The sequence below is a fragment of the Urocampus carinirostris genome, chromosome 1 (assembly GCF_059441175.1).
Source record: "Urocampus carinirostris isolate Australia breed hairy pipefish chromosome 1, RoL_Ucar_1.0, whole genome shotgun sequence".
Taxonomy (NCBI): Eukaryota; Metazoa; Chordata; class Actinopteri; order Syngnathiformes; family Syngnathidae; genus Urocampus; species Urocampus carinirostris.
Genome location: NC_142349.1, coordinates 66279371 through 66306863, shown reverse-complemented (window position 1 = coordinate 66306863; position 27493 = coordinate 66279371). Strand labels below are relative to the sequence as shown.

The 27493-nt window shown below is 40.2% G+C and overlaps 2 protein-coding genes across 7 annotated transcripts in view; one reads left to right on the top strand and one right to left on the bottom strand.

Annotated features, from left to right (window-relative positions):
- LOC148376603 (uncharacterized) overlaps positions 1-19061 on the bottom strand; it is a 54532-nt gene extending 35471 nt beyond the window's left edge. Inside the window, exons 1-2 of the mRNA XM_088348934.1 lie at positions 18837-19061; positions 14132-14388 (exon numbers count right to left, since the gene is read on the bottom strand). Of these exons, the coding sequence (XP_088205060.1) occupies positions 14132-14207 (76 nt within the window). The 5' untranslated portion in view covers positions 14208-14388; positions 18837-19061. The remainder of the gene's footprint in view (positions 1-14131; positions 14389-18836) is intronic.
- The window catches only part of LOC148376602 (uncharacterized), an 83396-nt gene that overhangs the window by 38696 nt on the left and 17207 nt on the right, over positions 1-27493 (top strand). For all 6 annotated transcript variants that reach the window (XR_015852182.1, XR_015852183.1, XR_015852181.1 and 3 more), the window contains one exon: positions 21462-21501. Coding sequence is in view for 3 of the 6 variants with exons in the window: in XM_088348961.1 (XP_088205087.1) it covers positions 21462-21501 (40 nt within the window). In the remaining 3 variants the exon portion in view is untranslated. The remainder of the gene's footprint in view (positions 1-21461; positions 21502-27493) is intronic.

The following is a 27493-nucleotide window of genomic DNA, read 5'->3' as shown; positions in this document are numbered from 1 at the left end:
GTTAACAATTTTCAAGGGAACAGAAAGTGCTGCAGAAATACAGAGAAAATTCAATCAATTAAATATATAAAGTAAAAAGAACAATTAAAATAATGACATGTTCAACTCTACGCAAGGGGCAGAGTCTTAAGAATATTATATATCATTTTCATATTGGGAATGTTCATTATATTCAAAGATCTAACAAATACAATGAAATTTATCTTTCTTTTTTGGTTTGTATGATAAGTGCAAATATAATATGATCTTTGGATAAGGTTGTAAGAAAATAGTATCTTACATATTTGCAGCTGTATAGAAAAAATGTGTATGATTTTTTTTTTGTTTGTTTATTGTCAAGTTAATTGGCAAATACCTGGCTTTGTTTTATTGTTTTATAATATAGAATATTTTGTTGTTTTGTGCACTATTGTTCTATCCATCCATTGTCTGTACCGGTTATCCTCAGTAGGGTCGCAGGGGTGCTGGAGCCCATCCCAGCCATCTTCGGGCAGTGTGCAGGGGACACCCCGAACTTGTTGCCAGCCAGTCGCAGGGCACACAGAGACAGACAACTCACTCGCTCATTAACACCTAGGGACAATTTGGACCGGCCAATTAACCTGACATGCATGTTTTTGGGATGTGGGAGGAAACCGGAGCGCCCGGAGGAAACCCACGCAAGCACAGGGCGAACATGCAAACTCCACACAGGAAGGTGCGATCTCATAACCTTAGAACTGTGCCGCACACGCGCTTACCACTAAGCTGCCGTGCTGCCTCCAAAACTTCAATATATGAATAAAGAGGTTCATATTTAGAATGTCTTTTAAAAAAAATTCAATCAATCGAAAAAATCCTCGACCGATTCTAATCCTATTCGACAATAAATCAGGAATTGCACTGATCCAAACGTTTCAGCTTCACCTTAGTCATGACAAAAGCTTTTCAACCGAACCCCTCACAATTGGGATTCAATAGAAACGTCAACCTCCAAACGGTGACAAAACTCAGAAGCACACTTCCCTAATAACCCTGATGAAATCAAATATACATCCATTAAAATGATGGAGAGTCTCGAGGCTATAATGAGATAGCAAAGAGCTCAGGCCCCGATGTGCAGCGTTTCTCCGAGAGAGATTGATTACGCAACGCGGAGTGCCACAGGGCGACTTCAATCTGGAAGCGCTTAAAGTTGGCAGCCAGCCGCACTGACAACTCGGGGGCAAATCCAGGGAGGCGCGATCTGACAAAAAGGAATTTCCGTACATTCGACGGGCTCCCTGGGACAAACCCTTCCCATGGCTTCGTCTGAGAGACCTTCGCCTTTTGTCTCGCCGGACAATCTCCACTGAGAATCGATTCCTCCTCTGCCAAACTCTGATCTGGAGTTGTTTAGCTGTCGTGCCGTACTCTGAGCTCTTCGAGTTCAAACAGTTTCAATTATTCCGAGCGGGGCGGCAGTTAATCCTTTCGGAACATGAAATGTTTATCGTCAGATCTCCTTTAGAGCTGCCTTTTCTAAAAAATACTGAAGAATGTTAACTGGAGTGTTGTTTTTATGCATACAATAATCTGTATTCTGGTGAAATTAGCTGGTCCCGTTCATTAATCATGGGGTCTGCTTTGAACCAGCAGGGCCAGGTCATTAGAGCCAGCCTGTCTGGGGCGCAAGCGGGCGACGTGGAAACACTTTGGAGACCTCTGGTTCGCCCAGACACAAGACACGCTCATATAATCATCGCCGTCTGTGTGTATATGCTGCTTTTCTCAGCGTGGGCTTCATTTAGAGAAACGACGACGAGGGCACCAAAAGGTCAAGCGGCAAGAGCGTTGCGTACGTGTGTCGTGACTAGATCACTTATCACAATACATTTTTCTGGCGTTTCTACAAGGGCCTAATTAATTGGCCGGGTGACGGACTCGCACTCCCCCATTATTGCCGTACATTCTCGACTATAAACCAAACTTGGCCGCTCCTCTTTGTAGACTATGCACAAACGCTTTAGACCGTTGGGTTAGAGCATTTTTTACAAAGCCACAGTGGAGAGCATTCTGACATACTGCATTACGGTGTGGCATGCTGGATGCACGGCAGCAGACAGGAAAACACTTCAGAGGGTCATCAACACAGCCCAGAGAATTGTTGGTTGCTCTCTACCCAGTCTGGAGGACATAGCCTGCTCTCGCTACCTCAGCAGAGCAGAAAACTTCATCAAGGACTTTTCTCACCCCGGCTTTCTCACCTCTTTGACCTGCTGCCTTCTGGCAGACGCTACAGGTCACACAAAACAAAAACAAACAGACTCAGGGACAGTTTCTTCCCCAAAGCCATTACCAGCCTTAACACACACCGCACAACAAAGTGAAACTATTGCAAACACACTACCTCATACAGATGTAAAATTGTATTCATGCCTATGCTCACTTTGCACAATGTTGACTATTTTTGGCACAATGTTGACTATTTTTGCGCTAATACGATCCCAAAACTGTATTTAATATTGTGTAAATTATAACCATATCTTCTTTGTTCCTTTATCTTCTTTGTTTTCTCTTATCCTTAGTGTTAAATGTGAGCTTGAGTGCCACGACCAATTTCGTTGTCACAATTTTTTCAACCCATTTTGTAACAATGACAATAAAGGTATATTCTATTCTATTCTATCACGAGCTTACAGTATGTTCATGTAATGATGTGGAAACACGTTTTTGAGGGCCCCTCGGTACAGGACGGGGCTTTAAAGTCCCCGCTGTTGGTTGCCGGGTTCCGTCACGACTCTGCGCCCGCTTCTGTTTTCCAGAAAAGGGGTGAGATTGGTCTTTCATCTGATGTGGTCTTGAAAAGGTTTTCAATTTGAATGGAAAATCCTTGGAAAGCATGTAGTATGGACTGTCCGATGCCTGTCTGCTATCGGTCGAGCTCATATAAGACGCTTGTCTGTTGTTGGTTTGTGTCGCAGTTTTTTAAAGATGCCGATATGCTAATGGTAGAACTCCCTCCCACAATGCTTGCTTCCTATCTCCGTTTGGTTTGGTATCTCGTGTAACCAACTTTAGATTATTTAGCTGTGTGTCTTAAGACTTTCATTGATGATAACGCAAAAAGCAAGAAGATAATAAAAATGGAAATGAAGCATGACAAATAAATTAATATGAAGAAGGTACGCGCATCGTTACCCCAGTTAAGGAATATGGCTGTAACCAAATCACGATCTGGAAAATTATTAAAGATAAGGAGTTAATTTAAGCAAAAAAGTATTCTAAGAGCATGACGCTCATTGCAAGTGGAAGTTTCGAAATCAGTTTTATCATTACCTCTTCGTGTTCTCCCCTCTATGCATCCACCCAAAACTCCAATGCATCAGCTTATGTCACCTCAAACCAAAGATAAATACAATTTAAATTGACCTTGAAATGAAATGAAATGAAATGATCTGCATTTATATAGCGCTTTTCAAGTCAATGACTTCCCAAAGCGCTTTACAATGTGCTTCACATTTCCCAATAGCGGCCTTGCAGCCATGTAAGGCGCTAACCTGCTTATTGGGGGTATTAGGGGTTCAGTGTCTTACCCAAGGACACTTCGACATGTAACACGGACGAGCCGGGATTCGAACTGGGATCCCTTGATCCCAAGACGAGCGCTCTACCTCCTGAGCTACTGCCGCCCCTTTTCATCTATACAGTAGTTACATATTTAGGTTATTTATCATATACACGTGTATTTAATATTAGTAGTATTTTCTATTTACTGTTTTGTTACTCCCAACAACCTTAGTAAGAATAAGCGGTGCAGATCATGGATGGATGGATGTTTTGTTACTCATGTTTAATAAGTCTTATTTATTTGATTGTTTTCAATTGGGGCGGCAGTAGCTCAGGAGGTAGAGCGATCGTTTTAGGATTAAGGGATCCCAGTTCGAATCCCGGCTTGTCCGTGTTACATGCCGAAGTGTCCTTGGGTAAGACACTGAACACCCAATACCCCCAATAAGCAGGTTAGCGCCTTACATGGCTGCACAGATCACGGCCGCTATTGGGAAATGTGAAGCACAATGTAAAGCGCTTTGGGAAGTCATTGACTTGAAAAGCGCTATATAAATGCAGATCATTTCATTTCATCGTAAATGTTTGCTGATTTTAATTGTCCTTCATGAAAGAAGACAGTTTAACTTTGTATTCAAAATAAAACTGTTTATTGTCATTGAAACAAAACTTAATCACAATTAATTCACTAGGTTGACTGCTTCTTTTTAAATATTATATTACAAATGATTGACCAATATATAGTGTGAAAACATACTGTTCATGGTTTTGACCATTTAGGAGTACAGGCGAGTGTTAAGTATAGCACATTTAAGTATTTATACTTAAAGAGTATATTACACAATACCACAAAAGTGGGCTACAAATTATGCGCCCCCATAATAACACCAAGTAGTTTCCCAAAATGCATGTCTTAAGGGTTACTTGAGTAACTGGCTGACAGGAAATGTTGGCACATAGCTCAAACGTGGAATGCCGGTATAAGTCTTACATGCAAAAACTGATGGAAAGTCTGTACATTTATGAAAGGGTACGCCAAGAAATCCCCCAACCAGCGGCACCTGCCTGCAGGAATATGTCACGCTTTGGTTAAAACCGCATGTAATAATATTTAATAATATGCTTAAATAATTGATCTTGACTTCTCTTTCAGTCTGTTTCCAAAGGGTTCCCCAGTCGCGGGTGATTATGCAACCTGAGAAGTTAGGTTCGGAAAATGAAGTTTTCTTGAAGTAAGCGTGAGAAGAGTAAAAAAATGGACCAAACCGAGAGAACAGCGCTATTTGGCGATTTGCTGAAATAATCACTGATTGTGGTTAGACATATCCCCCTATAGAGGTCTGGGGTCCAGCTCTTGCGTGTTCTACTTACATATTAAATATAGTAGATCCCCGGCATATGGTGTCCCCACCCTAGGATGTTTTCATTTTACGATTTGACACCTCTCTATGGCATTTCCTCCACTATAGGACATTAACAACAAGTACTTGATCGTGCCCAAAAATGTACAAAATTCAAATGGTGTTCATGCGTATGACCATTTAAGTCCTACACCTTATACATCTCTAAGATGCTTGTTAGCTATTGGTCGATGTCATATAAAATGCTGGTTTGCTCTTGGGTTGTCTCACAGCACCATGTAAATGCCGATATGCTCCAGGCTGAGCTACCTCCAACAATGACTTTTCCTCTTCATTCAGTTCATAATCTTGTGTGCTTTGCTAGGAATTTGCAAAACTGTGATACAATTACTGTATTTTATGTACTTTATTTATCCGTTATGTAGAACAAGGCTTGCAGTGATGCTAAAGGGGGAACTTCCTTGAACCATAGGTTTCTTCATTTTCAGATGGTGTAACAATAGTCTGTAGTTTGCAATAGTCTGTGGTCTGTGCAGCCCTTTGAGACTCCTTGTGATTAAGGGCGTCACAAATAAACATGGCTTGAAAGGAAATATGATAACCATGGAAATAATGCTGGCGATTATCAAGAAAAATACAAAGAAGGCACACAAATCACCGTCCTCGCTTGATTGCAACCAATCATTAATTCTTAAGAATAAGGAGGCAATTGAATTAAGAAAATCTCCTCTGCTTCCCTTACATGTATATTTATTTATGCTATTTAATCATATACAATCCCTTCAGGTAGTACTTACTATGTCGTATTTTGTTATTTTCATGGGGGTTCAGCGCGCACTAGCTAGGTTTCTTTCCTTGGTTTCTTTCCCCGCGATATGTACCTGAAAACGTAAATACTTTTTTAAATTAATTCAATGCCAGGCGTTTTTCTCAAATTGTTTGAAGGCCCGGCGAAAATGTACCTTTGTTTACTTTTGCTCCATATGCATAGGACATACCAAAAGAAAGCTTGAACCCTCATCTTTCATTTCGAAAAGAAAATGTTTCTAGCTTTACCAAAACTTCTGAGAGTAACAGCTTTTTGTGGACGAATGCATTTCAAGCATGACTTTCACTTAGATGCTTTTGGCATTTGTCATACCTCCAATATCTAAACAATGCTTTCCATAAACACAAGGGCACTTTGCTTGCAAAATAAAATTTTTAACTTTTCAGCGCCCAATCTTAGTCAGTGAAGTGATCACACGATTCTAGTCACCATGGTGATTGCGTTCCTGCGAGCGTGCACGAAACGTCATTCCTCAATGGGACTTTGTCAGCTTTTTTGAAAGGAATAAGCTCTGTTAACCAATTAACTGCCTTTTACTATTTATCCATATCTCGGTACTTTCATCGCACTGCTTCACTACGCCTACTCGCCATATGGGGTTGCCTACACACACTCATTAGCCGGATACAGGAAGTTGGGCTTCCTCGATGTGTGGATCAGATCAAAGCCACCCCTGCCATATAATTGTGATTTATCATACTAGAATCATTCCCAGAGAGTTGATACTTAACCGATGAGCAGCACCAAACCCTGCGTAATAACTTATTGTTTAAAATAAAAAGAGGAAAAGGTATTTTTAAGTTTTGGCACTCAGGGACAATGATTCTGAAAACGTTATGGCAAACATTTGGCACGGAATGAGTTAATGATTTGGTGTGATTCATGGAAAAAGTGAACAAACCTTAGCCCTAAAATGCATGGAAAATAAGCTTCATCAACAGAATACCATTAACACTGGTAAACAAAATTCAAATCTAACTAAATACATTTATGAGAAGATCAGAAGGTAAAGCGCTCGTCTTGGGATCAAGAGGTCGCAGGTTCGATTCCCAGCTCCTCCGTGTTATATGTCGAAGTGTCCTTGGGCAAGACAATGAATCCCTAATGCCCCCAATAAGCAGACTCCCTATTAGTGTGTGAGTGTGTCTGTGAATGGGTAAGTGTGAAGCACATTGTAAAGCACTTTGGGAGGTATTCATTGACTTGAAATGAGCTATATAAATAAAAAAGCAGACCATTTACCATTCTTTCTATTAAAAGAATGTTAGTGTATTTTCCGAACTATAAGATGTTCTGGATGATAAGTCAAACCAGCCAAAAATTGCATATTTAAGAAGGAAAAAAACATAAGTCGCACTGGAGTATAGGTCGCATTTAAGGGGAATGTTTTGGGGATAAAATCCAACACCCCAAAAAATACTTGTGATCTTAAAAGGCGAATTAAAATATGATTAAAATAGAGAACAACAGGCTGATTAAGTGTAGTTTATACTAACGTGACATGATGCTAAAATGCCTGGTAATGTCAGTACCGACTAAACATATGAAGAGTTTTTCAGATAATTCTAGCATAAACAACATGCTAACAAGTTTACCAAAATCAGTTTCACTCCAAATCACTAAATCCAATCAAATCCTTATTTTGTGTGTCACCTTTAAACAACTCCCCAACTCCGGAGGCAGGTGATAGCCGTTTCCTCTTCAACGTAGCTTATGTCAGACTCATTGTCACCTTTGCTTTTCACCAGGCCTTTAAAAGTTTCTTGCTAACACCATACCTTTTCAATGCTGCTTAATTACTTTTGTCAGCTTCATATTTCACTATTTGCAGCTTGTAATCCTGCGGAATATGATTTTCTTTTCTGTGCCATTTTTGTTCAGCTCTTGTCAGTATTTTTTTTTTTTATAAATTACCGGCAATCGTGATATTGACAACACAGGGCTAAAGTTGTGCTTTAATGTTAAAATATTACGTAAAATGATATATTAATGTTTAGGCAGCATGGCGGCTGAGTGGTTATCGCATCTGCGGCTCAGTTCTGAGGTCATGGGATCAAACCTTACTTTGTGGAGTTTGCATGTTCTCCCCGTGCTTGCGTGGGTTGCCACCCGGCACATTCCTCTCACATTCCAAAAACATGCCTTTCAGATTAATTGGCCGGTTCAAATTGTCCCTAGGTGTGAATGAGTGAGTTAGTGAGTTGTCCGTTTCTGTGTGCCCTGCAATTACCGTATTTTCCGCACTATAAGGCGCACCGGGTTATAGGGCGCACCCCCAAAAAATAGTTTTTGGTTCTATATTTTCCATACATAAGGCGCACCGGGTTATAAGGCGCTACAATGGTAACGTCGACAAAACAGTCAGATAGTTCAGTCAAACTTATTACCCCCTTAACATTCCCAAAGCTTGCAAAGAAGCAAATACGTGTCTCAGACATGTACGGAAACGGTGTCTGTACGATGTCACCAATCACTCAAATGCATCGTTCCAAATACCATTCGGAAGGTTAAAGTCTTGGGATTCAAGAAATGCCAAACATTTCTTAGTTTCCATTTTATTTTTTGCTGGCAACTGTGTGGACAGCAAAGTAAGAATTTTGTTGTGCAAGGAAACGGGGTTCTTTACTGTGCATATGACAATAAACACTTTGAATTGAATTTAGTTTAAAAATAGACTCATCACAGAAACATCAAGATCCTTCTAAAACAAGATACCGGAAAAATAAAAAGCCGCATAGCTCACCTAGGTTCTCTTGCAGCCATCACGTTCAATAATGATACGTAACCATGGTAGTGTAGTAAATCCAGGAGAGTAAAATATTTACAAATACAGAATAGTAAAAAATGTTTTCTCTATGCTGTAGTGCAACCCTATGTGTGATTCACATTCATCTTTTTCGGCCAATTGTAGGCTTTGTTTCGCCCCTTTAGCCTATGCGAGCCTGTAAATGATCAAAAGGATCCGCCCCCTTTACCTCCGAATAACTTTAGCCAATAGTGACTGATTCAAATGATGATTGACACATTGGTTAGGAAATGAAACAGCGGGATATAAATCCCAGCATACACTGCGGACTACTTCGCCTTCGGGGGAAAATCTAGTCGGCGGCTGCTTGCCTTAGTTGCAAGACTGCGACTTAATATTGATCCATATATAAGGCGCACTGTATTATAAGGCGCATGGTCAGCTTTTGAAAAAAATAAAGGCTTTTAGGTGTGCCTTATAGTGCGGAAAATACGGTAATTGACTGGCAACCGGTTCAGGGTGTCCCCTGCCCACTGCCTGAGGATAGCTGGGATGGGCTCCAGCGCCCCCGCGACCCTACTGAGGATAAGTGGTGCAGATAATGGATGGACGGATGGAAATAATAATGTGTTAATCATTTCACACATGAGGTTTAGTGTAAAGTCGCACCAGATTATAAATCGCACCGCTGGCCAAACTAAAGAAAAAAAAAAGTAGTGCAGAAAATAAGGAAGTAACTGTCATTTTCTCGTTTTAATTGCGATCCCCCCACGGGCAAAACAACACTTAATAGCAAGCAAACTCTCATAAAGCTCCACGCCAGTTAAAACAAACCAGACGACACATCATCCCAAAGCACGCTGGCGGGCTGTCGCTGACCCCCCCGGTGGGGCCGGCGACCCGAGGCAACCTTTGACTGCAGGAAGTGAAAGCCGCCGCCGCGTGACGGCTAAGTGTGAGAAACACGAACGAGCCTTTGCTCGGGTGTCAGGACTCCCAAATTGGGTCCGGGTAAATATGCAAATGATAATGTGTTTGCAGAAGTCTGCATGGCATTCTCACGTGCAGGATTATAAATAATTAATCAATAATCAATTTTAGAAGACAAGGTGGGACAATAATATGTCAGCTCCGTCTACCCAAAGCTGATGTTATGTCAACTAACTGAGTATCTATATACATATATATAATATATATATATATATATATGGGTTCTCCAACGTGGTGCCACAAGCACCAGGTAGACCCCTAAGAACACCTGAGTAGCCCGCGGTCAGGGTCTGAAAATAGTTCAGTAGTGATGGGTCATTATGAATTTATCAAAAACTGGCATATTTCTGTGCTTGACTAAGCCTACTTTACCTCTTCTTAAATCACAACCTGGTTATAAAGTAATAACATCATAGTAATAACATGACAAGTTGTCATTTATTTAAACTGGTAGACGTGCGAACTCATAGGTAACAAAAAGTAGCTATCATCTTCAAAAAGGTTGATCTAGATCAATATTGTTTTTTTTTAATGACGTTTTTCTCCACTAGGAGGGGCTAAATAAGACACACTGTCCTTTAAAATGCAATACAATCACTCGGGTGAATAATAATAATAATAATAATAATAATAATTTCCTTGTATTGTCATTCTGTGTAACAATGTACACAGAACGAAATGTCGATTAGGGGGAGCATCCTGCTTTTTGGAGATTACCGACCTTTTGTACACAACATGGCAATACATAAATGAATAATGATTATTTTATGATATATTTATATTGATGCATACAAAGGGAGTGGATATATATTAGGTTAATAGATACAATAGAAAATGGATGGAATATATAAATAAAAGCAAAGTACAAAAACATGGTAGTATTATTTTTCTTTATAATGCAGGTAAATAGGATTAAATGGACGAGTTGTGCTTTATGAAGATTAACGACCTGTTTATACTCAACATTGCAATTAATAAGTAAATTAATACATGCATTTTTATTTTTTAATTCCACTTGATGCATTTTGAGGGCAGCACGGCGGCGCAGTGGTTAGCGCTTGTGCGGCACAGTTCATGTCATGGGAACCTGTCGTGGGTTCAAATCCAGCTCCAGACTTCCTGTGCGGAGTTTGTATGTTCTCCCCGTGCTTGCGTGGGTTTACTCCGGGCACTCCGGTTTCCTCCCACGTTCCAAAAACATGCATTTCAGGTGAATTGGCCGGTCCAAATTATTAATAATAATAATAATAATAATAATAATTTCCTTTGTATTGTCATTCTTTGTAACAGTGTACACAGAACGAAATGTCGATACACCTGACCCTAGGTGTGAATGAGCGAATGAGTTGTCTGTCCCTGTGTGCCCTGCGATTGGCTGGCAACCAGTTCAGGGTGTCCCCTGCCCACTGCCCGGAGATGGCTGAGATGGGCTCCATCCCCCCCCCGCGACCCTAATGAGGATAAGCGGTACGGCTGATGAGATGAGATGATGCATTTTGAAAGGTGAGTAGATAAGGAAAATAAACACATACTTTGAATAAATAAAAAAGTAATATATAGGGATATAATAAGGAAATTATATATATTCTTTTATGTTAAACCTCTTTTTTAATGAGGGGAATGATTATTTGCAGGTGGTTCTGCTTTGCTAAGATTATCTACCTGTTTGTATTAACAATACATTAGTTAAAACTTTTTAAAAGGAGAGTCAATATTTACAAATAAATACATGAAATAATATATGTTATAATTAGAAAATTGAATAAATAAATTCAGATTCAGATCTACTTTATTGTCATTCTAGTACACGTGTATACAGAACGAAATGTCGATACATCTGACCCGCACAGTTTCCTCGAATCTACAGATATAAGTAAAAGTTGTATTGTATTATGGCTACGTATAGTATTTTACCATACCATAGTGCCGATAGTGCTAGAGGAGTAGCTAACCAGATGTGCAAAATGGGCATTCAGGTTAACAAGTCAGGTAAACAGTAACATTAACACTGTAACATAACGCTGTAAGTACAATAGTGCAGAGAGCAAATGTGCAAGGAGTGGCAAGCTATAAAGAACTGCCAGTAGTGCAAAAAGTCAGATTAGCAGCCGTTAAGATTTAGGTTAACTATATGTTAACTATATGTTAGATTGACCATTTAACAGTCTAATGGCCAGGGGGACTAGACTACTGCGGAACCTGGTGGTCCTGCACCGCGCACTGCAGTACCTCTTCCCAGAGGCTAGCAGAGTGAACAGTCCATGATGGGGGTGAGAGGGGTCCCCGATAATGTTCTTAGCATGGGATAGGCAGCGCTTCTGGCCAATGTCCTGAATGGAGGGAAGTGTAGTCCCGATTATTTTCTCTGCTGTCCTCGTTACCCTCCTCACACTACCCCAGTCGGTAGCGCTGCAGCCTCCACACCACACAGAGATACAGCTGGTCAGGATACTCTCTATGGTGCCCCTGTAGAATGTGATGAGGGAGGGTGGGGGCAGGTGGGCTCTCCTCATCCTCCGCAGGAAGTACAGGCGCTGCTGTGCCCTCTTAAATATATGAATAATTAACCAAAATTTAAAATATATAATATATATTTTTAAGGGGATCCTGCCTTCGCAATTGATTATGTTCTGGGAATTACCATTATTTATTTAATTAATACATTTGAAAAGGAGAGTGAATATGTAAAAATAGGATTTAGTACAGCAATTACATTAAAATGTATACATTTATTGTTGTAGTATTTTTTTTTTTAATGCAACAACACCAAAAGAAAAAGATTACGGCATTCTGCTTTGCAAAGATTAACGACCTGTTTATACTCAACGTGGCAGCCTCGTTTAAGAGGACCCCTTCTGAAGAGGACTTGTCGCCAACGTCAAGTCCCGGGGACCACATCAAGTGGAATACGAGCATGGCCTGCGTGACACATTGCATGCACATGAGCGTGAGTCAGTGGGTCACTGAGTCAGTCACGGTTCTGAACTGAGTCAGCCAGGTGCCTTTTTTCTCCTTTCCGAATCCTGACAAATGGCACCCAAAACACAAACAAGGACATTCCGCGCAAGGACGCAGAGGTGAGGGAGAGATAGAAAGGTGAGAGAAAAAAAAAAAAAAGAGTCCCATGGCCAGAGGTTTAGAATTAAAGGGATGGTTCGGAGCCAGCAGTCCCGAAAGCCGACGCGATCAAAACAGTTTCATGTGAAAACGAAGACACACTTCAGTGAATTCTGCTCCGTCAAAACACATCAGGATTAAAACACTTCAAGTGCGGCTGATCCCCTCGCTGTTTTCAGACAATGTGCGTCTTTATAAATGAGGCAAAAAAAAGAGAGGGGGTGAAAGAAAGAGATACATAGATAGAGACAGAGCGAAAGAGAGACAGAGAAAGAAAGATGAGGGATATAGGGAAAAGGGGAAGCAGGGAAAGAACGAGCAACACAGAGACACACAGAGAGAAAGATAGACAGAGAAAGATCCAGAGTAAGAAAGAGACAGAAAGACACATAAAAACAGAAAGAGAGAAATAAAGACACCGAAGGAAAGAGTCAGGCGCATTGAGAGAGAGAGAGAGAGAGAGAGAAGGAGGGGGGAGAGCACAGAGAGAGAGTGAGTAGGGGGAAAAGAGAGAGAGGGACACATGGAGACATAAAGGCACATAGAGACAGAAAGAGAGAAATAGAAACACAGAAGGAGAGAGAGACAAAAAGAAAGACATAAAGAGACACATAACGACAGAAAGGCCCTTAGAGACAGGAAGAGAGACAGAGAGGCACCTAGCGACAGAAACGGGCACTTAGAGAAAGTAAGACATATAAAGAGAGATGGAGAGAAACAGAGACTGAAAGGTGGACAGAGACACAGAGACTGAAAAAAAGGACAGAGAGAGACACACAGAAACAGAAAGAAGGATGAGAGAGACAGAAAGAATTGGAATACAGACCCTTACCTCACATGGTCATCCTGTGCCTTCCCCTTAGTTTGTTTTTCAATTTTATGTATTCCTTCCCATTGTGTGCGCATGTTTGTGTTTTTGTAATTGCGTGTTAAGAAAGATGGGGCGGTATTTGTCTTGTTTTACACATGACTTTGAGTTGCATTTTGGTGTCTGAAAAGTGCTATGCAAATACATTTGGATTTGATTTAAGAAAGAAAAGCCATGATTATATTCAAATGGACTCACACCTGAGTTAAATAAAAGTGAACCGTATCCAGGCCTGAGTTTTTGGGGGTGTGAACTGCTACTTGTTGCCCACTTTGGGCAGTCATCAGTCCAACTCCAACCAGAAAAAAAGAACAGCAACGAACAAGCGTCCTTCTCAATGAACAGCACTCTAGCACTGGAAGATTTCCCTCTTGGACTTCTCAATCGCTTCCAACTTCCTCCCACTTGCGTTTCCCTTTCAAACAAACCCTAAATCCATCCCCATAAATGTTGACTCCAGGTTACATCGACCCACCCTGCGCCGAGCGAACCAGCTGGCAGGTGAAAGCAACAGCGCAATGAAAAAGTCATCCAACATGGGCCAGTGTTGTCACAGCAAACACGACCTGACAAATGACGGCTCTCAGCGCCGGCCTCAAAAACAGAAAAACAGAAAAACAAGCTCCCCGTCGTCTCGGAGGCTGGCCGACCATCGCCGCGGCAACGTGCTGACACCGACAAAGATCTCTTACCTGGATGTGAGGCGGGGAGGGTGCCCGCCTCCCGCCGGGTCATCCGTCGACTTCCCCATCCACGACACCGTGTCATGTTTTAGCGCTTAGTTGTCACAGTGCGCAGGAGATACCAGATGATTGTCGCCCCTTCAGTAGACTTGAAGGATCCATCTGGTGGCGGGGGCCAGTTGGAGATACCTCTCCACACCCTTTTAGGACGTTTTTTTGTGTGGCTCCCCTCTGACTTTCAAAGCCTTTCGCAGTCTCAGCCCCACCTTGGACAAGAGCAGAACGTGAAAACATCAAAATGAGTCACTTCCAGAGAGTATCGGTTCGATACCACATCCCATATCAAGATATTTGAACAAGCAAGACTAGGATGGATTGGTAGTAAAAGAAACAGGGATGATTGATACCACTTTTTTCAGACCGTTATAAAACTTTATAACAATCCTGAAACCCATTATTAAAATCAAGATTCACAAATAGGGATGCACGATACCAATCATCATGATATCAGTATGTTCAATACTAGTATGCATTGATGTGATAATCAACAAAGATGTTGGATACCACTTTTTTCAGACCGATATGAAACTTTATAACAATCCTGAAACCCATTATTAAAATCAAGATTCACCCCCAAAACTAAAGATGCACGATACCAATCATGATATCAGTATGATCAATACTAGTATGCATTGATGTGATAATCAACGAAATGTTGGATACCATTTTTTTTCAGACCTATACGAAACTCTACTATAAAAAGATACCGAATCCTGTTACTTTTGATATCAATGATTCAACTAAAACTCATGATGTACGATACCAATTGCCTCATAATATTACAGTAATATAGAATAGTATTTTTGGTAATTAAACAAACTGGAATATTCGATACCACTTTCCTCAGACTGATTCAAAACTCAACTCTATAACGATACCAAATCCCATTAGTATTTTTGATTCCCAAGATTTACCCTCATGACTAGGGATGCACAATATGAATCACGTCATGATACACAACGAGCGATACTAGTATTTATTGGTGATAAAATTAATAAGGAAGGTTGGATACCAATTTTTTTTCTCAGACCAATACAAAACCCAACTCTACAATGATACCATATCCAATTAGTACTTTTGACACGTAAGATTTGTCCCCAATACTATGGATCATGATACCGAGACACATGATAACAATTGAGACGAATCTGCTTTGGAGATTAAAGAAAAAGGGATGTTGGACACCCTTTTTTCAGACTGATACGAACAAAACTATATTCATACCAAATCTCGATAGTGCTTTTGATACCTAATATTAACCCGCAAAACTAAGGATGAACGATTCCAATTATATATATATATATATATATATATATCACTGTTAAATGTGAAACTGGAGTGCCACGTCCAATTTTGTTGTCACAATATGTTGAACCCATTTTGTAACAATGACAATAAAGGTAAAGATTCTATTCTATTCTATTATATTCCATATTACAACTACTGAGACTAGTATGGGGGCAGCACGGCGGCGCAGTGGTTAGCGCGGGTGCGGCACACTTCTGAGGTCGTGGGAACCTCCTGAGTGGGTTCAAATCCAGCTCCTGGCCTTACTGTGCGGAGTTTGTATGTTCTCCGCGTGCTTGCGTGGGTTTCCTCCGGGCACTCCGGTTTCCTCCCACATTCCAAAAACATGCATTTCAGGTGAATTGGCCAGTCCAAATTGTCCCTATGTGTGACTGAGCGAGTGAGTTGTCTGTCCCTGTGTGCCCTGCGATTGGCTGGCAACCAGTCCAGGGTGTCCCCTGCCCACTGCCCGATGATTGCTGGGATGGGCTCCAGCATCCCCGCGACCCTACCCTGATGAGATGAGATGAGACTAGTATGTAACAGGGATGTTGGATTCAAATTTTTTGTGACCAATAGCAAACTCAACTTGCTGCATTCAGCTCCAGACCTGCTTGTACACGAAAGCAGATGTTTATTGAATTTGTTGGTACCTATTGGAAATGACTAGACACCAAACCTAGCTAAAAACACTCCCAGGAGCCTAATGTACGACTGAATCAATTTTCACGAAATTTAGATCAGCCGTTTCGGAACCTATAAGCCACGCACAAACACGCAAATCGGGATTAATATATTAAAAAATCAAAACATTAGGAAATTTGGATGGATTTTGATATTACAAGGATCAATTCTAGTAAGCATTGGTGATAAGACCCTGGGATGCTGGACACCAATTCTTTATCTTCAGACCGATACCAAGCTCAACTCTATGTTGATATTGAATCCCAGTAGTACCAAAACTAGACATGCACGCACCAGTCATGTCATGATGTCGGATACCAATTTTTCAGACAAATACCAATACTCAACTCTTGTAGTCATTGATACCAGTACAAGATACCAATATCACTAGTGCACAAAGTAACTTTCCATCTCCAAAATGACTCATTATTTTTTGCTCATAATTGCAAGTGTCGTAGAATTATATTATGATTATTACTATTATTATTGTCCTTATTATTATTTTTAAATTATCTTATTCTAGTTATCCAGTAAATCGGCCTCTTGAGGGCAGGTTATACTGTTATTGCCCAATGTAGTGTGTACTGATACCTCAAATATAATGTTGGTATTTCAGGTCCAAAAATGGCCCAATATAGGCTTGATAATTATACCTGGTATCATTACCAAATCCCTACCAAAAAATGAATTCTTGGACAAACATGTTTGACTTTAAAATCATTTTTCATTTTATTTTCGATGATATAATATTAAAAAGCACTCAAGGTTGTAGTAGATGTTGTCACGGTTGCCATGGTGCCCAATTGGCCTCGCCCGTGTAACGCCAGCTGCAGCTTGTTAACAGATTAGCTTTCTGTCTAATTTAAGCTCAGCGCTCTTACTCTTCCTTTGTCAGCCCGTCAACAAACTTCTGCCCCGCAAGACATGGGTTTCGACTTGGTCCTGTCCTGTTGGTATTTCCTGTCCTATTTAATTTCGGTTTCCAATTTTGTTTCAGTCTATTTTTGTCCTGTTTATTATTTTCTCCAGTTTTCGTTCCCGTTTAGTTTGTCCTGTTTGTTTTCGATATCCTGATTCATTATCTATCCTGTGTGTCCCATCCGTCCGATATCTGATAGGGCAATTAGAATCAATCTCGTCGGTCTCTGGCTTCCTGTCTTTCCACGCCAGACCACTGCCTAACATGCTTGACTCCCCATGTCCCATAAAATAAAAGGCTTGTGTGAGAACGTCACGCGTTTGGGTCCTGTTCTGGTTCTTGACAGATGTAACAGTAACAATGACCAATTTAAGTCAGAAAATGGCTTATTAACGGCATCTGGGATCAGAACCATATTCTACCCAAAAAAACACACTGATACAAAGATGTTTGTATCAAAATTGGCTTGCTCACGATGCATGGTATCAGTACCATTGAGCTGTCCCGTCCTGCCCTTAGTATCCACTATTTTACAAAAAGGTCTGTCTTTAGGGTCATCTGCAATTTTTCGTGAGGAATTCATTTAAAAAAGCACTCATCCTAGCAGACGGTATCGGTCACAATGACTTCTCAAAGATGTGGTATACACTCTGGATGGAAGTGGTATCAAATACTGCCTTCAGAAATAAAGGGTAAGAGAGAGACAGAGAGAGAAAAGGAAGAGTTGTGGCTCTCCCATAGCTCATAATTTGCATGTTGTATGATACTTCATTGGAAGCAATAAGTCAAGTCAAGTCATATTTATTTGTGACTGCACAGAACACAGATTATTGCAAACTACAGACTATTATGATATTTCAATGAAAACAACTCCAATTTCTATTTGTCCTGGAAGCGGCTGCCCTCACAGTCAACTTTCCTTTTTTCTAGTCATACCAAGAAGACGACATTAGTCTCCGATAATGAGGATATTGGTTTTTAGAGTTGAAAAATACGCTAGTTTTCTGTTAAGGAGAAGAGAAGATGTTATACATCATTTAGATGGATATTTTATTCATCCCCGTAGGGAAATTCACACTTCCAGCAGTATCCTTGTGTTGAAAAATAAGATAATAAAATAAAGATATAGAATACAAAAATACTCAATATAACGTTTTGCTATAGAGTATTTGAATAGTGCTACAGAAAATACACACTGTAATAAAAATAGGGTAATATGCAAATGTTGTGGTGGGGTTTAATGCAGGCTTTTACTCCCCCGGATGGAGTTAAAGAGCCTCATGGCATGAGATAGAAATGATCTCCTCAGTCTCTGGTAACAGATTTTGGTGTAGAAATATACAATATTTAATTAAATGTTATCCATTATGACACATTTAACACTCCAGCCTCTTCTTTTCAAATGATTTCTTTGATTTAATGTCTAAATAATGTTTTATGAGTATTTATTTCTCGTAGTGAAAAATAAATACAATAATACAATTATTGCGTCTTAGTAAATTTAAGATTATTTAGATGAGTTTAAAGCGTGGTTCTTGAACTCTCACGTGTTTGAGAACTGATGTAAGCGAATTAAAGAATTATAATTGTGCAAAAGTTACAGTACGAGACCAAATCAGTGAAAAACAACATTGCAGCCTAAATTCACTTTAAACATAAAACAAAACGGGGAGGAAGAACAGACGCGCACTAAATATTTGCCGTCAATTTGCTGCCGGTGCCGACTCATGCGGTGTTTTTCCCACTTTCGTGGCTTCCACTAACCTGTTCGGTCCTGCCTCCAATCAGTACGGGGGAAAGTCTCACAACACGCGTGAAAAACAAAAACAAACAAAAAACACTTCCAATAGAGCGTCTGCGTCTTTAGTGATCCCCCCAAAAAGCCCGTGCGTAATTTTACGCGCGGCCAAATGCGGCGAGGGCGCCCACGCGGGTGAAAAATCTCACGTCGTGCGTGCAGCGCGGCGTGTGCGAAATGTTCCTCGAATGGCCTGCGGTGCTCTCCACTCGAAAAAGAAAAAAAGGAAAAAAAAAGGGAGCGCTCCGCCTGTCAGTGAAACTGGAGCGCTCCTCAAGCTGTTGCGGCTTCTCGCTCGCCCCCACCTCCGCGCGCATTCGAGTGTCTTGTTGTTCCTCGAGGGGGTGAAGAAGAAAATGGGATGTGGGGTGGTCACTTTGGGTCAACGTGGGGAGGGCTGGATTCACCTGTGTGCAATGTTCCCTCTAACTTTCCACGGGCCTGGCGTTCACACAAAGTCGGTGAGCAACGCTTGAAACAACAGTGAGCAACCATAATCCCAAGTGTGGCAAGATAATTATCAAACATGTCCAAAACTTGACATCACGTTACATTTTGCTGAGTTTCCGGTAATGCAACATTATTTTTCTCTTTTGAATGAATTGACTCATGTACTATTGCAAAGGTTGTATGGCCTACAAACATAGTTTGTTCTTACAATTCTTTCACAAGATATCCATTTCTTTTTATTGCCTGATATATTTTGTCACATAATCTTAACATTTTGGGGGGCTTATTTAGGAAGATACAGAACTGTACTTAATCCCATTTTTAGTGGACGTACAATGTTGGCAACAAGATTCACTTGATATAATTGGAAATTGTTTGAATGCAACACAAACTTTTTCTTCTTTTTCCCTGTTTTCTTTTTTTTTAATTCCTTTATAAAAAAATCTCATTGTGTTTATTTTTTCCTAGCTGTTACTTTTTTCTTTTTGTTCTCTATTTACTTTTTTTCCTTTGTTTCATTCTTTTCTTTTTTTCTGAATTTTTTCTTCTTTTTTCTCTTCCCTTTGTTTCTTTTTTTCTCAGCTTTTCACTACTTTTTCATTTTGTTTTTTGTTTTCTTTTTTGTTCTATTCCCCTTTCCTTTGAGTCATTTTGTGCATTATTTTACACAATATTTGGTCGTGTAGGGATGAGAGAAGCCAAAACAACCTGAGGAGCCGTTTAGGATTTAAACATCCCAGTATCCTTTTACAACACCTCTCCACTCATTCCTATCACCAATAAGAGCTCTAGCTTCCACTAGATTTAGACCTCTTCCTGCAGTGCACTCATAACACCATCCATCCACGTCAATCCGGCCTTCCTCTTGGTCTCCTTCCATTTACTTCTGCTCTGTAGATCCTCTTCAACATTTGCTCCTCATCCATCCTCTCCATGTGTCCGAATGAACCGAGTACTCTCTTATCCACGTGCTTGCTCAGTTCCACTACTACTCCAGTTCTGTCACTCACAATTTCATTTCTCAATCCATCCAATCTGGTCTCTCCTAACATGCTCCTCAAACACTTCATCTCAAAAACATTCAATTTCCTTCTCAAATCTGCGTTCAGGCTCCAAGTCTCTGCACCAGACAACACAGTCGTCGGCACAATCACACTCTCATACAATCCCCTCTTAACATCCGTACTCATACTCTTGTTGGTCATCACTCTCCTCAGAGCACCCAAAACCTTGCTTCAAACGCTACTTACCTGATTGTAATTTCTGTTGATCAACTGGCAGGGTCCTCCACCAGGGTGCCTGCTGGCATTCGGTAAAACCCTTAAAAGAGAGATGGGCAGGCCAGTCCTCAGGGGCTGCTTGCCCCGCACGATTTTGGAGGTTTCTCCTCTTCAACTCAGATGATACAAATTATCAACTTGTTAGTAAGCTTGTGACTGATACTGGTGATTGGAATTATCTGTATTGGAGGAGAGAAGCTTCAAAAATCAGGCAGGACATGCAGCCCCCGGGGATCAGGGCTCCAAGGTTTGCCTTTGTAGTTCACGGACTGGTTCTGACAATAGCTCGCCAGTGATGGATCAATGTGATTTTTCTAGGAAATTTGATTTCTACCTGGAATGGGTTTTTTATCCATCCATTATCTGCACCGCTTATCCTCAGTAGGGTTGCGGGGGTGCTGGAGCCCATCCCAGCAATCTCCGGGCAGTGGGCAGGGGACACCCTGAACTGGTTGCCGGCCAGCCGCAGGGCCCACAAAGACAGACAACTCATTTGCTTATTCACACCTAGGGACAATTTGGACCGGAAAATTAGCCTGAAATGCATGTTTTGGGAATGTGGCAGGAAACCGGAGTGCCGGGAGGAAACCCAGGCAAACATTGGGAGAACATGCAAACTCTGCACAAAAAGGCTGGTAGATGGATTCAATCTCATGACCTCAGAACTGTGCTGCAGTCGCGCTAAGCACTGCCTGTGGTTTGATCAGACTTTTATTAATTACAACCTGGTAACTGAAACCGGAGTTGATCCGACATATGTCTAGAAATTGTTTTTTTTTTTTCAAAGTATTTTCAGTTCTGTTCAGTTAAATGTGTTTTGAATGTGTTTTCAACCAATTTTTTCTCTGTATGTATGTACAGACGCTGCCCTACTTCCGAACGAGATTCCGGACAATTGTTCGTAAGTTGCTTCAGTGCTTTATTTTGTATGGAATTTATGTTGAAGGTTTATATTAGTATGTTTAAGGCTTGTATAAGTAACTTGTATTGTTTTGAAACTGAAAAATAAACGTTTAATAAAGTTATATGCTCTATAACGTTACATAGCAGGCTGAATGATAAAGCATAGTACTGAAAAACAAAGCTACACATCCGGCGTTGGCATTCTTTGGTCTGTGAAGCCCTTTGAGACTCCTTGTGATTAATGGCTATATAAATAAACACGACTTGACTATAAAGATAAATAAAGTTAAGTTTAACTTACTTTTGGAAGAGTTAGGCGACTTCCTCCTTCGTGGTAAAAAGTGTCAGAGAAAAAACGATCCGACCATTTTCTCAACCGCATCAAACTTTCTTATTCCACTTTCATTTCAAAAGAAACGGCTAGCCTGACATGACTTGAATATAAAGATAAATAAAGTTAAGTTTAACTTACTTTTGGAAGAGTTAGGCGACTTCCTCCTTCGTGGTAAAAAGTGTGAGGAAAAAAAAAACGATGCAATCGTTTTCTCAACCGCATCAAGCTTTCTTATTGCACTTCAATTTCAAAAGAAACGGCTTGCCTCCTCTTTACACTTAACACCAACCATATCGAATGGATGCACGAGCTATTAAACAATAAAAATGTCAAAAGTTCTGGATATACAGTATAGAATGTTTACACACGAACTAGGAAGAAGAAGCAGATTTCTTTTTCGGGGTGGGTGCTGGGTGACCTCTCACAGCGCCACACGCCCGTAGTGGCGGAAAGTAGCACTACAATAATGTCCTGTACTCTGAAAAAGCTCCACACAATTTAAAATCTAAACTATATATTTCAACATCCCGAAAAAAAATGTTTGTATCTACCGTCATTTATAATTCGAATGTTCGTAAGTAGGGGAGTGTCCGTATTAATTTTTTTTCTCCCCATCTTTGGCCTATTAAACGGGGTCAATATTCTAAAAATTCTGTTCAACTAAACCAGATAACTAGTGCACATTTTTCTTGGACGAGTTCCTTCATTATTATCCTAAATTTGATCTGAAAGAAGTCTAAAATTCTTATTTATTTTCTCATCTCATCTCATTAGCTGCACCGCTTATCCTCAGTAGGGTCGCGGGGGTGCTGGAGCCCATCCCAGCAATCATCGGGCAGTGGGCAGGGGACACCCTGAACTGGTTGCCAGCCAAATGCAGGGCACACGGAGACAGACAACTCACTCGCTCATTCGCACCTAGGGACAATTTGGACCAGCCAATTCACCTGAAATGCATGTTTTTGGAATGTGGGAGGAAACCGGAGTGCCCGGAGGAAACCCGCGCAAGCACGGGGAGAACATACAAACTCCGCACAGGAAGTCTGGAGCTGGATTTGAACCCACGCAGGAGGTTTCTTATTTATTTATTATTTATTATGTGTTTTTTTTTTAACCAAATTTAGTAACGAAAATAGTAGTTTCAAAGGTTGTTGTTTTTTGACATTTGCATTTTTTCTTTAATTTCTTGAATTTATTTATAAATCTTAAACTTTCTATTGGAGCAATCTAATAAGCATCATTTTACTGTCAGTGCATTCGATGAATGAACTCGCAAACACCTGAAAGCCATTATTAGCCTCATTAGCGAGCTAGCCAAAACTGCTAACTGATGCAACGATACATACAAGGCCAACAAACTTGTAATGTGTATGCTATAAACTTACTTTTTGGCATGTCCACGCCAAAGGAATTGTTCCAAAATACAGGAAGTTTGTAAATGCGAGTTTGTTTCAGTTTTTTTTTTGTTGCTAGCTGCTTGGAGAGTGATAAAACCGCTTGTTTGCATTTGGCACAGAAGTCAAAGTGCATTCAATGCCAGCTCGCTAAGTGGAAAATGTTGAATTAGAAGCAAAAATGAGTACTAAAGTTAATTATTAGTCCGTATCCATTTATTGGTAATTATTTTAAACTATGCGAGCTAAAAATGTGCACTTCTCATTTTTTAAGAAAACGCCTTGTATTTTACCTATTTTTTTAGTTTTGTTTAAAAAAGGATGTATTTGAGTGTTTTTTTTCCGCCATTTTACTCAAATTAAAGAAGTCTAGTCACGTTTATTTGTGACGCTCTTAATTACAAGAAGTCTCAAAGGGCTACACGGACCACAGATTGTTGCAAACCACAGACTATTAAGACACCATCCCCTGGTCTAAAACCTACATGAGGGCAAGGAAAAACTCAAAAACCTCAACAAAAATGAAGAAACCTTGAGAAGGGACAGTCTCAAAGGGCTGCACAGACCACAGATTATTGCAAACCACAGTCTATTATGACCCTGATCCAAAACCTACACGAGGGCAAGGAAAAACTCAAAAACCTCAACATGAGGAAAATTAAGAAACCTTGAGAAGGGACCGTACATTAGGTCATCCGCCTTCCAGGATGACCAGGCTGAAATGGATGTTGCATTAAAAAACAATTTAAAAAAAAACATTAAAGAATATGTAATTAAAAAAAATCAAATAAAGAAGATGACCAAGTATGCAATGGATGTAGCATTAATAAATGCCTGCAGGAAGAGATTTCTAACAACCATGTAAAAAATGCTCGAGGTGGTGGTTGCCCGGTGATTCTTTTCCCGAATAAATTACCTTTCAATTGATAATCTTAGACCGGTGGTGAGTAGAGCCAAACCGACTACTTGCCTGTTTGACCCACTCCTGGGTTCGCTGAGTAAAGGTCTTTTTGGGTCCTTGGACCTTCAGTCATAAATATTATAAACATATCACTCTCCTCAGGTGTTGTTCTAGAAGCTTTTAAGTCCTCTGTCATTAAACCTACACTTAAACGACCCAACCTTGATCCAGAAAGCTTATGTAACTGTAGACCTGTGTCAAACCTACCATTTCTTTCTAAAGTACTTGAAAAAGTGGTGGCACATCAGCTGAATGATTTTATATCCGAGTACAATCTTTTTGAATCTATGCAATCAGGATTCAGGGCTAACCACTCTACTGAGACAGCCCTGATTAAGGTGATCAATGATCTTCTACTGGCAATGGACTCCGGCGCTTCATCACTCTTGCTGCGGCTAGACCTCAGTGCTGCCTTTGACACTGGGGACCTAGACCGGCTGGAAAAATGGATTGGTCACTCATGAACCGTGCCATCATGGTTGAAGTCCTACCTTTCAGATAGGACGCATTGTGTTAGGTACGGTGAAATGACATCTGAGCCCTTTCGTGTTACCTGTGGTGTTCCGCAGGGTTCAGTACTTGGCCCCCTTCTTTTCAACATTTACATGCTTCCATTAGTTGCTATGATTCACAAGTATAATATCAGTTTCCATTGCTATGCAGATGACACTCAACTGTATCTTCCGATGGAAGAATCTGCTCTACTAAACTAAAAAAAGGATGAGCAAGTATGTTTATTGTTATTTTTCATAAGTTGTACTGTAAAATAATTAAAACTTAAATTATAGGTTTTATACTAAATTTAAAAAGATGCTGCTATGATATAATATCTGCAATAAATAAAAAAATTATTACAAAATTATTGTGATAAATCCTTGATTTTTGTTTTGTTCTGCCAGCATTACTATTTTTCGTATTTTACTGTAATAAAGTTGTATAGTATGATTTTATATATATATATATATATATATATATATATATATTATTTTACACCAAACTGTTTTGATATATTTTTCCATTTTACTATAAGCCTATTTTAAGTTTTTGGCAAAATTTGTATTATTAATAGTTGTAGAATTATTTTTCCCGTTTTACTAAAAAGAGTTATATAGTCAAATAAGCCCTGCGACTGGCTAGCAACCAGGTCAGTGTGTCCACTGCCCACTCTCCGAAGAGACCTGGGATGCGCTCCAGCACCCCCGTGACCCTACTGAGGATAAACGGTGCAGATAATGGATGGATGGATGGATAGTCAACTAAATAAAACAAAAAATACCCCAAAAATAGGTTTTATAGTACAAGATGAAAATATTTTCTATTGAACCTAATTTTCGAATTTAAGTGAAACTTTCGGAATTCTTAAGGTTGAAATTGGCAACACACCGAGGCTGAATTCTGATTGGATGAGAAACAATCATTCACAAATGCCCTCTGAATGCTACAAATTGACAAAAATATTTCTAGGGAAAACACGTATACAATGTTATGGAACAGTTACAGTATTTTTGGAACGCGGGATGCAAACGCCGGCCCTCTGCACAACGCCTAGGCACTCCCTCGCACGGTAAACAGTGCCTGCACAAAAGCTGGGTAAACCTGGGCCCAATGCAGGGAGGATCCCCGTCCTGCACCGTGGCAACAATGAGTGAAAAACGCTGGAATGTACAGTCAGATAATAAGATGAGATGTGAAGCAATAAGAGCAGGTGAAAGGGGACAGAAAAACAAAGTCCTTCATGTTATGTTTGGCACCTGTGACGTCATGGGACACGGCAAGAAGAAAAACATGGCCTAAATGTGGAAGGCAAACTACATCATAAGTAATTCTATAATTATATGAAGATTTAAAGGTGGTGTCCGTAACGTCAAAATATTATACTTGCTGACACCTGGCAGAAATCATCATTGCAGGCTCTATCAAGCTGCTTAGTTGCGCTGGAATAAACTCTTCTTTTTTTCATCTTTTAGGGGGTTTGGCTTGGCACTTGGACTTTACCTGAAACAGTCCTCTTCTTACTTTCACCATTTTCATCCTGGAATAAAATAAAACTGCACCCATGTGCGTGAAATCACTCTCTCTCCCCCGTCCCTCCTCTTCCTTACCTCCAGTATAATGCACTGTGTGGCTGGAACACCATTAAAAGATAGGCGTCATGAAAAACAATGTATACAAAGGCTATTTGAACTCAGTTCGGCATTGTTAACACATTCCTAATAGAGAAAATATTTAGTTTTAGACTGTTTAAGGACACCTGGAGCTACTGGAGATGGCGGCAGAGTAACACATAATTAGCATTCAAGTACATGGCATTTCTTAGATGTGCTTGAATAAACTCTATTTTTCATCTTTTTGGGGGGGTTTGTTCCCTTCTGAATAGTTCTGATAGAAGTAAGACATAAGTACATAGGAATAATGGCAAATAAATGAACTCAGTTGGTCATTTTTAACACATACTAACGTATTTATCTTTTATTTTCAAGCACACCACAATTTATGTAAATATCAATAAATGGAAAGAAAAATGGAAGAAAAACAATCGTTTGTTTTTTTTATCCCGACCAGAAATGACTGTACTCCTCCAACCCAGAAACTAGCATTGTCGTCTTCTACGGCAAAAGTCAGCCTATTCTTCTCAACTTACAATTAACGTACTTCTCTTTGATGCTTGACAAAAACTAGCGTCTCTTTTTTTCTCCAAAAGCTAGCGTTGTCTTCTTCGCTAAACACTCGTAATGCTTTCTTTATTGAAAAGTAGTGTCATTTTTCATTCTATGCAAAAACAAAATTCTTTGCTTTTTTGCTGAAAACTAGCGTCACCTTCTCCCAAAAGTCACTCTTTTCCGAAATCTAGCGTACTCTTCTATACTGAAAAATCTTAATTGCTAAAAGCAAGCATCATTTTCTTCTATGCTCAAAAGTCGGCGTACTCTTCTTCTACACTTAAAAATAGCATCTTCTTTGCTAAAAACTAGTAGATTTTTTTCTTCTCCCGGGTGTCATCCTCTTGGTAACCTAAAGTTGGTGTTCTCTTCTTCTACTCTGAAAACATTTGTATTAACAAATACTACTGCTATTTTTTTCTATCCATCCATTATCTGCACTGCGTATCCTCAGTAGGGCCGCGGGGGTGCTGGAGCCCATCCCAGTTATCTTCGGGCAGTGGGCAGGGGACACCCTGAACTGGTTGCCGGCCAGTCGCAGGGCAGACAGAGACAGACAACTCACTCGCTCATTCAAACCTAGGGACAATTTGGAAACCGGAGTGCCCGGAGGAAACCCACGCAAGCACTGGGAGAACATG